This window comes from Mizuhopecten yessoensis, unplaced genomic scaffold (genome assembly GCF_002113885.1).
Source record: "Mizuhopecten yessoensis strain PY_sf001 unplaced genomic scaffold, ASM211388v2 scaffold10397, whole genome shotgun sequence".
In the NCBI taxonomy this organism is placed as follows: domain Eukaryota; kingdom Metazoa; phylum Mollusca; class Bivalvia; order Pectinida; family Pectinidae; genus Mizuhopecten; species Mizuhopecten yessoensis.
Window position 1 is genome coordinate 23,685 of NW_018408526.1, and position 13,358 is coordinate 37,042.

The 13,358-nt window shown below is 34.7% G+C and overlaps 1 protein-coding gene and 1 non-coding gene across 3 annotated transcripts in view; both read right to left on the minus strand.

Annotated features, from left to right (window-relative positions):
• Nucleotides 1-717: 717 nt before the first annotated feature.
• Nucleotides 718-789, minus strand: Trnaq-cug. The gene has a single exon. It is a non-coding gene; the product is annotated as a tRNA-Gln (tRNA).
• Nucleotides 790-4,000: 3,211 nt separating this feature from the next.
• The window catches only part of LOC110460428, a 43,333-nt gene continuing 33,975 nt past the window's right edge, over nt 4,001-13,358 (minus strand). For both annotated transcript variants that reach the window (XM_021513313.1, XM_021513312.1), the window contains exons 15-24: nt 12,928-13,017; nt 12,421-12,573; nt 12,043-12,241; nt 10,914-11,057; nt 10,495-10,580; nt 9,636-9,709; nt 8,933-9,096; nt 8,359-8,575; nt 6,193-6,277; nt 4,001-4,664 (exon numbers count right to left, since the gene is read on the minus strand). In XM_021513313.1, the coding sequence (XP_021368988.1) occupies nt 4,623-4,664; nt 6,193-6,277; nt 8,359-8,575; nt 8,933-9,096; nt 9,636-9,709; nt 10,495-10,580; nt 10,914-11,057; nt 12,043-12,241; nt 12,421-12,573; nt 12,928-13,017 (1,254 nt within the window). In that variant the 3' untranslated portion in view covers nt 4,001-4,622. The remainder of the gene's footprint in view (nt 4,665-6,192; nt 6,278-8,358; nt 8,576-8,932; nt 9,097-9,635; nt 9,710-10,494; nt 10,581-10,913; nt 11,058-12,042; nt 12,242-12,420; nt 12,574-12,927; nt 13,018-13,358) is intronic.

The following is a 13,358-nucleotide window of genomic DNA, read 5'->3' on the forward strand; positions in this document are numbered from 1 at the left end:
ATGTATGTATATCAAGGTTATATACATTGATATATGTATGTATATCGAGGGTAAATACATTTATATATTTATGTATATCAAGGTTATATATATTTACATATGTATGTACATCAAGGTTATATACATTTAAATATGTATGTATATCAAGGTTATATACATTTATATATGTATGTATATCAAGGTTATATGCATTTATATATGTATGTATATCAAGGTTATATACTGATTTCTAAATTAACTGAAATCAAATGTTTTGCTTATTTTGTTGCATTTGTAAGATGTTTACAACTTCTAATGTTTTTATGATTCAATTAATTACTAGGTTTACCCACTAGCCGATATGTTCAACAATAGTTTAGACAAATTTGACTTTCTAACTGTGGATCCCTAACTCCGCCGACGAGTGCTAGAAAGACGTAATAACTGCACTGTATAATAATTACACTTATCAATAGTAACGAATTTGTCTGGTGTTTATCAGATTTTATGGTGTTTAATCTAGAACTTGCTGATTGAAGCACGCGTAGCTCAATCGGTAGAATATCAGACTTTTAATCTGAGGGTCTAGGGTTCGAGTTTGATCAAAGCGCTGCATACGAGTTGTTGTTAATATGTATATCGTTTAAAAGGTAGTTATGCACTGTTAAACTACATAGTGAAAAAAAAAAAAAAAAGTAATATAAGTGTACAATAATAATACTAGAAAAAAAACCGTTCAGGTTCTCCCGAGATTTGAACTCGGATCGCAGGATTCAGAGTCCTGAGTGCTAACCATTACACCATAGAACCACTTATTTACACATAGTGTTGGATTAGTTTCATCTTACTGATAACACATACTTTATATACACTGCTCATTGACAGGTTTGAAGTATTAGATAAAATCACGCGAGATCATCTAATTTCCTATTATTATGCATTGCTATTTTTTTTCATAGTAACAAAAAGTTTGAGAACTAATAACAATTATTTCAGCAAGTGAAATTCGTTAAGACCAGGACATTTGTCGTGTTTCAACCCAGATTGTTTGCTCAAACCCAGTTAAATGTTCAAGTGATCAATAAAAAAAACCCTCCTTTTTATCGTGTCAGGAGTTACAAGAAAGTGTGTTTATGCACAGAATTCATGCTTGAGCATGACACGAGTTTATCTTGAAATTCGCTATTATAACCTTTGGAAGCTAAACAGCTTCTACAAGGTCTGTTTGTTAGTAATATATAATGAATAAGAAAAACGGGGGAGAAAAAATATATAACATTTATTCATTGCAAATTACTTATTTTAAGAATATCACAAACTAAAGAAATTAAAATCTTGGTACGATGTGATTCATAAATATACAGTCAATCGAATGTACATTATATGCGTATACTAATATTGTAAACTGAAGAAAATATGAAAAATCTACAGTTACAAATATATACTGTAATTGAGCGTCCTAAAATATTTCTGGTTTTGGGAAAAAACGTATAAAATAGTTTGTTCAGAGTTCAATGTATGTCACCCAAGCGTCTGTATATAAACATACAAAATACTAAATTAATATTTTGATATATTAAGCATTTATTTAGATATATGAGATTGACAAAATAACAGCCTAGGGTAGGGGTGAGGTTGAACTGTTTAATAAAACTAAGGGGATCTTGGTCAAATATACCCCCTTCAAATGTAGAAAATGTTGAAATATCATCATGTTATCCTGAACCATTCAAACATTTACAAGTCAACAATAATATGGAAATAGAGAATGATACATGCCTTTTTCCATAGCACACCCGGTATCGGTTGATACTGGATATGATATGGAAAAAAAGGCATGTTCTATTATGTTTATTACATACAGTACATACTAATAAAATACACATATATCTATTATCTTATGATCTATATTTCTTTTGAAATATTATAAAACGAAAAATTGCCAAAAGGGATGTGATACTGATTTTGCGGGCTGATACGGAGAGGACTGATACGGGTTTTGGGGTGTGATACGGAGGGGGCTAATATGGGTAAGAGCAATTGTGTCGTATCTCATATACAAAAAAACGTATATGTTAGTAAGTATGTACTAAGTAGTCTAACAGCATGTTTTATAGCTTCGACGATCTATCTACTGAAGCCTCAATAAGCACAGAACAGGCTATATTATTACTATGGAACACATTAAATGAGGAAACACCAATGTGAGTGGTCATCTATTAATCAGCAACGTCGGATACACTGGAGTAATTCTAATACTCGATATATTTTTGAGAAAATTGAGGAAATATGCGTCTTCTTCTACTGTACACAGTTTATGTTGCTTTAGACACAACTAACATACACTGTACATGAACAATTAGTTTAATTTCGCTTAATATCATCTTGTCTTCATAACATTGTGCGTTCACTGTGACAGTGACTGTCTGTGACCTTTGCTAAACTATTGTTTAGTCATTAGCATAAACATCTCTGTTTGATTCCGAATGTAATGGCAGATCATTAGTTTAATGAAATTATGAAACAATTTAAAGGACCCTAAAATTGATCATTTTTGTTGTACACAGTGAGACTTTTTCATATTTGTTACATGGTTTGTAATCTGTTTTTAAGTCAAATTTCGTGCTAATCACATAAGATATATATACAAAATAAAACCAACATGAATGATCATTAATGAACAGGAGACAGGAAACATTTGATACACTTGTGTAAATCCTCATATGATAACTAACATTAACAACTATAGCTACAGTGACAGTGACGTGAATAAAAATACTTTTAAAGGGGAAGGTGGTACTCGGAACACCTCGGCCGATTCGGTCATATAACGATGGAAGGAACTGTAATCAGGGCGAGATGTTCCGATCGGGGAAGGTGGGACAGAGATGGGGAAATGCAGTGTAAAATACTAAAATATGGTACATGTACACACTATAGTATTTCATTATTATGAATTCACAAATTATGTCTGTTTAAAGAATATTTGTTAAAAGAATATTTTAGGACCCCTGTTCCAACGCAGACAGAACAGGAGAGAATATCACCACACTTTATCTCATCACCCCTCCATTTCGAATGCGACAAGAGACTACCAGATAGCTCAATTGGTTAGGGCGACCGTCACTAATACAGAGACTACCAGATAGCTCAATTAGATAGAGCGACCGTCACTAATACAGACACTACCAGATAGCTCAAATAGATAGAGGGACCGTCTCTAATACAGACACTACCAGATAGCTCAAATAGATAGAGGGACCGTCTCTAATACAGACATTACCAGATAGGTCAATTAGATAGGGCGACCGTCTCTAATACAGACATTACCAGATAGCTCAATTGGTTAGGGCGTCCGTCACTAATACAGAGCCTACCAGATAGCTCAATTAGATAGAGCGACCGTCTCTAATACAGACATTACCAGATAGCTCAATTAGATAGGGCGACCGTCTCTAATACAGAGACTACCAGATAGCTCAATAAGATAGGGCGACCGTCACTAATACAGAGACTACCAGATAGCTCAAATAGATAGAGCGACCGTCACTAATAAGAAGACTACCAGTTAGCTCAATTAGATAGAGCGACCGTCTCTAATACAGACATTACCAGATAGCTCAATTAGATAGGGCGACCGTCTCTAATACAGAGACTACAAGATAGCTCAATTAGATAGAGCGACCGTCACTAATACAGAGCCTACCAGATAGCTCAATTAGATAGAGCGACCGTCACTAATACAGACACTACCAGATAGCTCAACTAGATAGAGCGACCGTCACTAATAAGAAGACTACCAGATAGCTCAATTAGATAGAGCGACCGTCTCTAATACAGAGACTACCAGATAGCTCAATTAGATAGGGCGACCGTCTCTAATACAGAGACTACCAGATAGCTCAATTAGATGGAACGTCTCTAATACAGAGACTACCAGATAGCTCAATTAGATAGAGCGACTGTCACTAATACATGGACTACCAGATAGCTCAATTAGATAGAGCGACCGTCTCTAATACAGAGACTACCAGATAGCTCAATTAGATGGAACGTCTCTAATACAAAGACTCCCAGATAGCTCAATTAGATAGAGCGACCGTCACCAATACAGAGACTACCAGATAGCTCAATTAGATAGAGCGACCGTCACTTATACAGAGCTCCAGGATATGGTACATGGGTACGTATTCAATATTGAAATTGTAATCGTGATCCGATTATAAAAAAATAATATCTAAATGGCTGCCATTATTGCAATCATTTGTTCTGTGTCTAGCACTGTTTTTGACTTTCGTGATCCTGTACTTTCACATAAGACAGTAGGTGATACATTGCACTGGATAAGAATGTTTCGTCTGCGATTTAAACGTTTCATCCCTGAAGTCACATTTTAACCAATCAAATCACAAACTGGACAAGTCCAATTTTAATGATTTAAGGGGTTTAATAGAGCCCTCCGTTTGTTTTGATGACTTCTTGGTTCCTGAAGTTATCATTTTGTGTTCAATGTCAATTTTGATTTTGTTCCTTATATGTAGAAATGCAATATTTTTTCTGTATGGTTCCTGGGCACATTAAGTGATAACAGTCTATCATATATTAAATATAAGAAGGTCAAGCTTTGTCACCGAGGAAAAATGTCAATCTTCCGTTTGTTCCACACCTTGCGTGTTTCTTCGTTCCTAAAAATCAAACAGAAATCGAGAATTTTTAATCTAGCTCGCCTCATCTGCCACATAAACGTGGCAATTACCTTAGCGTAGTAACTGTAATGAAGACTAATTTCTACACTGTTTACCAAACAAATACAAATGTGTAACAACAAACGTTATAACCATTCACCGACCGACACGCCGGTTTACTGGTACATTAAAAAAATAAGAACCAAAATTACTTTCATTTTTTTTCTTCAATTTCAACAGATTCTATTGACATAAGACGTCAACAGGATTGGACATCGGGCATTGCCTTTTTAGGTCCTCTCCCTACAGCTACATCACGTGGTGAACACATCGTTTACATATATTAGAGACATTTACATTGTAGATACACAAAGTCGAAGTAACTCCTCCAAAGCAGATTGTATAATAGTGATGTGTAAAGATAGTTACCCTTTTAATTACGGACTAGTAACGAACAAGTTTGTAAAAACGATTTATTTGACCTAGCTAAAGCTACACGTTTTTATTTATTATGGAAATATTCAAAACATATATATTTGGTAGATTTGACTTTATCTCCCCAAAAGATGCAGGCCATACAAAGTCCATGTGCCACATATTGGCCATCCACTAATGAATATTGTGCTATGAAAAAGAATTTGTAGCACAATATAAGGACATCTTTGTGATTGAACTATAAAAAGCTTTTTGAGAATATGTTTGTTTTGGGTGTCATTACAATTACCACGGCCAGGCAGCAGGATATTTATACTAACGTGATTATGTCCATCATGATTAGGATTCTGCTGTAAAACGTGGCGAGCTCTATTATACATGTACCTATTACACTCCAGAAAATAGTAGCTTTGGTCGCATTCACAATGTGGAGATTCAACTAAATGGTCTTTATAAAGGTCGTAATTTAGGTTAATAGCGCCATTCCTTAGCTGACAAAGAATTATGTTTATGTTGCGATTTCACGAAAATTTTATATTAAAATATCAGTTGTTTCAGATTGAACATGATGATTTTGACCTAAAAAGCTTATGATTTAATATTATGAATATTAGGAACAATTTATTAAATTCATTAAACATAGAAGGGAATAAACTTTCATTATAATTTACAGTACGACATAATGATGGATCAAATATACTACATGTTCTCAAAGAATATCTAGTCAGATTATCATCATGAAAGTTAGGTTTAATTATTTCCTTCGGGTAATTTGGTGTTTCACTATTTATAATCTTATTATACATTAATGTTAGTTAATGTTTTTTCTTCTACTATTTAATGTTTCCTATCTTAATTCTTGATATAATATATCATTTGATGTCCCTCTGCGTAGCCCTGTAATTAATCTGTGTGCCTCTAAACTGAACAGATTCTATAAGTTCTCAAGGTCACTGAGTAAAAATTAATTTGAAGCACAGTTCATGTTATCTAATGCAGACAAATACCATAACATCAACATTATCTTATGATGATATACAATTATGTACGTTCTGAATAAAAGCCAATACATCTGCTGACTACATGTACCTACCCGTTTCACGTCTATCCTCAGCTGTTTGTCTTCATTATTGCCGCCTATGAAAGACATTGTCATTTTTTCGAAAGCAACTCTGTACCTATAAACATAAAATTGATTGCAAAGAAATCTACAAAACGTATAAAATGTAAATAGTGATCCAACACTAAGCTTTCAGACGTACATGATGTACGAATGATGACCTAAACCAATCAGGAATACAATGATACTCTGTGAATCAAAGATTAAGATTTTTTCATTAAGTTTTTCAAAATTTTATTTTATCATAATTTCGGGTAAATGGTCACTTAAGTCATTTTCTACAATAACAAATTTGCGAATACAAATAAGTTTATTAGGTAACATATTGGTTTTGTACAGTTGTGTGATCGCACAACGTTACACGATGTGCGGAGGGCACACGGTGTGTACACGGTATGTGAACGATGAACATTTGTGCGCACGATGGACGAACGTTGTGCAATTACAATCGTGGTTAGTGTAAATTGAGGAATGCCTTAACACTATATACGGTTTTGTGTTTAAACATATAAACACGATATTTTAAGAATGTTTCCATATACTAGCTGCATCTATAAGCGTATCTTTAAATTTTCTGTCTATACTTTCCTTAATTTAGAAATGGTGTTTTCGGTGTATTTTGAACGACCTTTAATCGACATGTAAAATTGTAACACAGTTCCCGTATACAGGTACACATACCATATGCATGTAGCTATTTGTACATGAACCTGGACCGTACTTTTCCCCGCCCGGGGCACTTACGTAACTCATCGGGTTGTGAAAGTCCAGGTGAAGGGGAGCTATAACATACGGTATCACGCATCAGCTATATGTGTCAGGCACAGCCGGCACAGGCCAGGTAAAACTCTGGTCACTCATCAAAACGTTATTTACCTGTTCTTTTACCTCGGAGCCAAACCCATTCTTGACAGTCTAACGGTCACTGTAATACTTTGAAACACGCATTGTAAAATTGTACATAATCTTAATTATTGTGATGAGAAATCACAGTAATATATACAGTGTACATAATTGCATACGAGCCTTCCGTATTTATTTCATTTCGTAATATTGAACAACAAATAGTACCTTATCGCACAATTGTGTGGAGAGAGGCGCACAACGAGGCGAACGATTGTTAAATCGCACAGTTGTGCGCATCATGTGTGGACGATGTGCGGACGGTGTGTGAACGATGTATGCACGCTGCATACATCGGTGCGGTCACACAACTGTATTTTTGCTTACATTTAAGGAATAACGATCTGTTTTAACGGTTTTAGTTTTATGGATTTACTTAAGCTTTTTATGAATAAACTCAAGAAATCATATTCAAAAGACAAATGCTAGATTGATCAAATTAAAATCTCGCTTATAAACTTAATTTGATATAATGGTATTTTACTCTTAACAGCGAATCCGCAGTTTCCATGCCAGTTTTTCTAAACAATAATGCAATATATTTTTCACTAATGAAGTAATAAAAGCAAATCTGAATAAACGTAGAGGCATTTTATCCCCTCATTACAGGTGCGCGAAATCAAATGTTTCTCAGTTTCAACAATATAAACAATGTGTATACATAAACGAAAACCTAAATATCGAAGGTGATAGAACTTTTTATGAATAAACTCAAGAAATCATATTCAAAAAAACAAATGCTAGATTGATCATAAAACACTTTCCACTAACATGAGCTAACATGACAACTATCACATGAACTGCTACATAAAAATAGCAAATAAATGAAACATGTTGGTGTACGGATGTTCTGGCCATTACAAGTCGTGGCACAGGCAATGTCGGGACAGCTTTTCGGTACGATAACTCGCCCTTTAGGTACACAACTTGCGGGGCCGTATTCCTGCTTACAGCTTATCGAAATTGAAGTCTACATGATATAAGACGCCACATCATAGGTTCGTGAGCTATTGCTATGAATCCAAAACAACAAGAGAAGGGGGATGTTCATGCATAAAGATAATGATATTTAGTCGGTGAAATAGACTCTCGATATCTCAATCGGTGAAATAGACTCTCGATATCTCTATCGGTGAAATAGATTCTCGATATCTCAATCGTCGACAGTAAAAGATATAATTACCCAAACAAAATGTTATTTTTTCATCCTTGTTTGATTATATGACCATGCATTACCTTTTGTTATTAGCTGAAACCATTGTGGTTTTGCGCTGTTTGGACCAATCAGATTCTAGCTTTCCGTTGTTGCTAGCATCAAATGAAGTCCATTCGACTTGACCTTCCTGTTGATAACTCCACAAAAATGGAATGTAACTCTCCGTTTCTGGTTTCGCTTGAACATCTGGGGTGCTGCTGTCTGATTCCGGTTTCAGTTGAACGTCTGCTGCTCTGTCTGCGGATAAAATTCATATTGTACAAAATATATATTAAACAAGATATTCTTGTTCTATAACCTTCGATATTTAGGTTTTCGTTTATGTATACACATTGTTTATATTGTTGAAACTGAGAAACATTTGGTTTCGCGCACATGTAATGAGGGGATAAAATGCCTCTACGTTTAATCAGATTTGCTTTATTATTTCATTAGTGAAAAATATATATTTCATTATTGTTTAAAAATAACTGGCATGGAAACCGCGGATTCGCTGTTAAGAGTAAAATACCATTATATCAAATTAAGTTTATAAGCGAGATTTTAATTTGAACATTTCTGAACCATTTTAATATACAGGAACGTACACTATACCTTTTTTAATAAGACCGCCAAATATGCTTTGCTTCAGAAGCTTCAAATTCGAGTTGTCAGAAACAGGCATACGAATCTTCCGATATTCTTTAGGATTATGTTTGTTTCCTGGTTCAAACTCACGTGTACTAATACTCCGATCATACCCTGCTGCCTGAGCATGTCTAACAGAAAAACACAAATTGATATTTAAGCAAGTTATCGTCACAAAAGGAATGCAATTTCCTTTCCTCCACCCATTTCATTTTAAATAAATTAAGTTGAAGACCAATGTATCACAACGTAATTCTGTAACATGTAATAATTTGGTGGAATATAACTGCCATCGACTTACGAATTATGTATGGCGACATAATTTAAAAAAGACATATTTTTTAATTATAACATATTGTCGCGACATATGCCGAGATCATTATTACTATCACTATAATCATATTTTTTTACTAGATTGGATAAATGGCATATCAATGTCATATCCGACCATTCAGATGTAATTATCTACCTACATTTGTATTTGTTATCTCGGAAAATTTGGATTTATGTATGCATAATATAAGAATTACGTCGACACAAAATGAGAATACGTAGAGTATGACGACATCTTAAAAATACAATGTCTACATATGGACCTCGCATGTCAAAAGTCGATGACAAACATATGCCATTATACGTAAGCGATCAAGTTGCATTGAGCAATGCTTACTCTTCTGAAGTGTCCAGCAATACCACTTCATCCCCGTATCTGTATTCCCCAATTTTCCTACTTGGCCAACGAACCTGAAATAAGGTGCATGTAATGTAACACATTAAGTTTGACCTATATTTTTCACATATACGATGTTTTTGTGGCTTGTGGAAGAAACATGCCGTTTGAGTGAATGTAACCAAAATTTCACGATGACAATAAAGGTCCTCGCAACACAATGATTTCGTCAGAGCATCTTCGTACTTCTGTATATTGTTTATCTTTGGTGAAACATGCTTTTCCGCGACAAAATTAACATACTTCATACATAATACGTAAATAAAGACATGTGTCCATCACAAGGTGTCATAACGTTTCATTGCTTTCATATCCGTTGCTGTGTAAGTGGTGTTCAAGGGTAAACAGGCAATTTTATATAAGTCAAATCGCTATCGAACGATAACATATTGGTAAGTGTTGCGATAAGTATTCTTATTTATGTCTTTACACTGTATTGTTCTGTGTTCCTCGATGCATCCAGATAATACGAAATAGATAAGGCTGTATACTAATGGAATTCGAACAAAACCTCGTATTTTACTGGAATGTTTCAAGTAATATACATATGTACCTAGGTAAACAAAGACTGTAGATGTTAAGCTGCACAACTACCGTAACAAAATAGTACGATGGAGAAGCTATATAAATACAAGAATCAGATAGCACCAAATTGTATAACACTCGATCCGCAAACACCAAAACGTGACGTACCAAAACATAACCAACCAATTTTGAGCGCAAAAAAACCCCGCTAAAAATATCATTTCTGTACCGTATGTGACTTTCTGTGCACGAGGCCTTAGAAAATGAACATTACCGTAACTGTCCCTTTCCTTGTACACAAACACACAACGCCACATGAACCCTGACCTCCGTCATCATCACCGTGAGTCCAATCCGGCCCTGCAAGTCAATTTCCGAAATCACTGCTATAAGCAAGAAAGCAAGCAAAACAAAAACTATTATAAGTCATCAACATTTCCCAACTAAAATCAATTCTGAAAGGCGTTAGGGAACACCAGAAAAAGACATCTAGAAAACATAACACGTTGTGCCCTGGAAGTATACAGTTTCCTGTAGTAAGTGCGTAAACCGTCATTACCTCGTGAATAAATGTCTTTTTAACAATCATATTTTTGCTTAGCCGGGATATACTGCGTACCAGTAGCAAAACTGCTTTGTAAAGACGTGTCAATTCTTTACTTAATTGAAGGGTTTGCTTTATGTACACAGTACCTCTTACAACCTTGCAGCCGACTTGTATCCATCCATCGTCCCTAACCGCCCGTTCGTCATTGTCTGTGGACAGCACTTGGCAGGGATCGTAACAGTGGTATGGTAAAGGTCCGATACCACAGTCCCACAACACAGATACAGTACCTATACACATTTGGTATAAGATATACAAATCGCTATAATAGTCATCTAAAAATATTTTTATCAATTAATAGATAGACGTAAAAGGCGCATAGGCTACCTGCATTTCTATAGCACCTGCTCAATAGAAATTCAAACCAACGATACTGTCGGCTTATTTCATTGGTTTTATGTGATAAATTAAATCAGGTACATGATTATTAATTTCATACATTACTTATTGCCATTGAAATATATTTACCTGATTAATAAACTAGATAAAAAAAGTTGAGCTCTTGTATTATCACATTCATATAACTAGATCCGCAAAAAAAGTTAAATATAGAATAGATTTTTAAAAGAATTCCCTCATAAAGAGACCATTATTTTTGAATATTGTTATCGTGTCACAACATTATTCATGCAAAAGTAGTTTGATTCTCCTTATGAACAGTTTATGACAAATAACTGGTAAGAACCGATGTTTTTCTTATGTATTTCTTGGCATTTTTGATCAATTATAAAGAAATCCTTAACGGTATATTGATACGTTTTAGCGGCAGTTGTCAGTGAATTTCTTACTAACTGAGCATGCGCAAGCGTGTTTTATTTTTGTACATGTATCATGTTTCATTTGCTTGGTTTCATAGCCAATGTGGTGTAAGTGTGCATATCCATATTTTAGTATGCACAGCATATTGGCAAGTTCTACACTAAGCATGTTTACAATATATCTAACTAAATACTAAAAGAATTGTCTAGAAAACAGTGGATATAACTTTAAGAATTACCTTGTTTGGTCTAATGAAAAAACAAGATGCATACAACGTGCTATTTTACATGAAATTGTATGATTTATTAACTGGTGAGGTACGAAAACAACCATTTATAAATCAACTGTAACTACGTTTTCATTGGTTTGAAATAATTTTATTATGTTGGCTAATATGAACCATTTGACACAATGATTTTGTGAATATTAGTATTAAACCACGACGTCAAAACTTACCGTTATTGTTGTGGCAGACTACTGTGCCAGGTCCATTCGAGTCTATGTTGTCCTTTGGATCCCAATCTGGACCACGTCTGACTCGCGTTCCGACAGGGGGCAGCTCTAGCTCGAGTTCCTTAACTAGGTATTCTTGTTGTTCCGCGACCTTTCTTACTGGCAGTTTGAGAAAATTCATGGCGATTGCGATAATATTTTCCTATTAACAGAAATAAAATAAAGATACAGCATAAAAACGGGAATGAAGGGTCAAACGCAGCTGGAGAGAGAGAGAGAGAGAGAGAGAGAGAGAGAGAGAGAGAGAGAGATATTAGACGGGGGTAGGGCCGGGGCTAGAGAGACTAAGAAAGACAGACAGAAAACAAGAAATACTTTTACTTTTTCTGATTCGGAAAATTCTCTTTCGATCGCCTCTCTACTTGAACTTTCTGAATCCAATAATGCGTGAAGTGTAGCTTCCTCATTCTGTCTTGCGTCTTTATCTCCTTCCACAAGATCTTGAAACTGGCGAAGTAGTTTGGTTGCTGCAAACTGAAATGATATACAGATAAAAAAAAGTGTCAACAGGCAAGCACAAAAAATGAAACATAGAGACAACAAGATGAGAAGAGGAATGGTGGGAAGTACATGAGTACCGATACATTAGAGGGTAAGGAATACTTTTGAACATGAATTACTCACTTAATATGTAAGTGGATATTTTGTATCTCTATAAAAACACATCAATTGAAGCCGTATTTAACATATCGAATTGAGAGCAAATTTATGATATGATTGTTTTTTTTTGAATATGCAGAAATATGACGTGTATAATGGAGAGACATATGTCTTAATGTTTTTGACTTTTCCTTTCTTTATGGCATAAATGCAATGAAGTTTTCTTACCAAATACGATGGCATATTGACGAGTTCATCGACATGATCATCGGGAAATACTTTGCCGTTTGTAGTTTTGGTCAAACTTTGCAAAAGTATCTAAAATTGTTCAAAGTAATAAATCAATTTTCAAAACACCACCAAGACAAAAAGGTGACATTTGTTTTTTCAAAAATGGTACAAGAAAGCACAGAAAGAGAATGATTTTTTAGATTTTTGCTTTAGAAAATGAATCACGTTGATGAAGCAGAATACATGGACTTATTATCATGGGTTTGTTCATTCATACATCATATTGTTTTTGTTTGTGTTCTAAATGAATCACATATATCACAGGACTGTCGTTTTAGATCCTTCCCTTTTTCTTCCTGATGTTTTTACCGAATGATTATATATTTTTTTATGTTTAGTCTCTCTCTCTCTCTCTCTCTCTCTCTCTC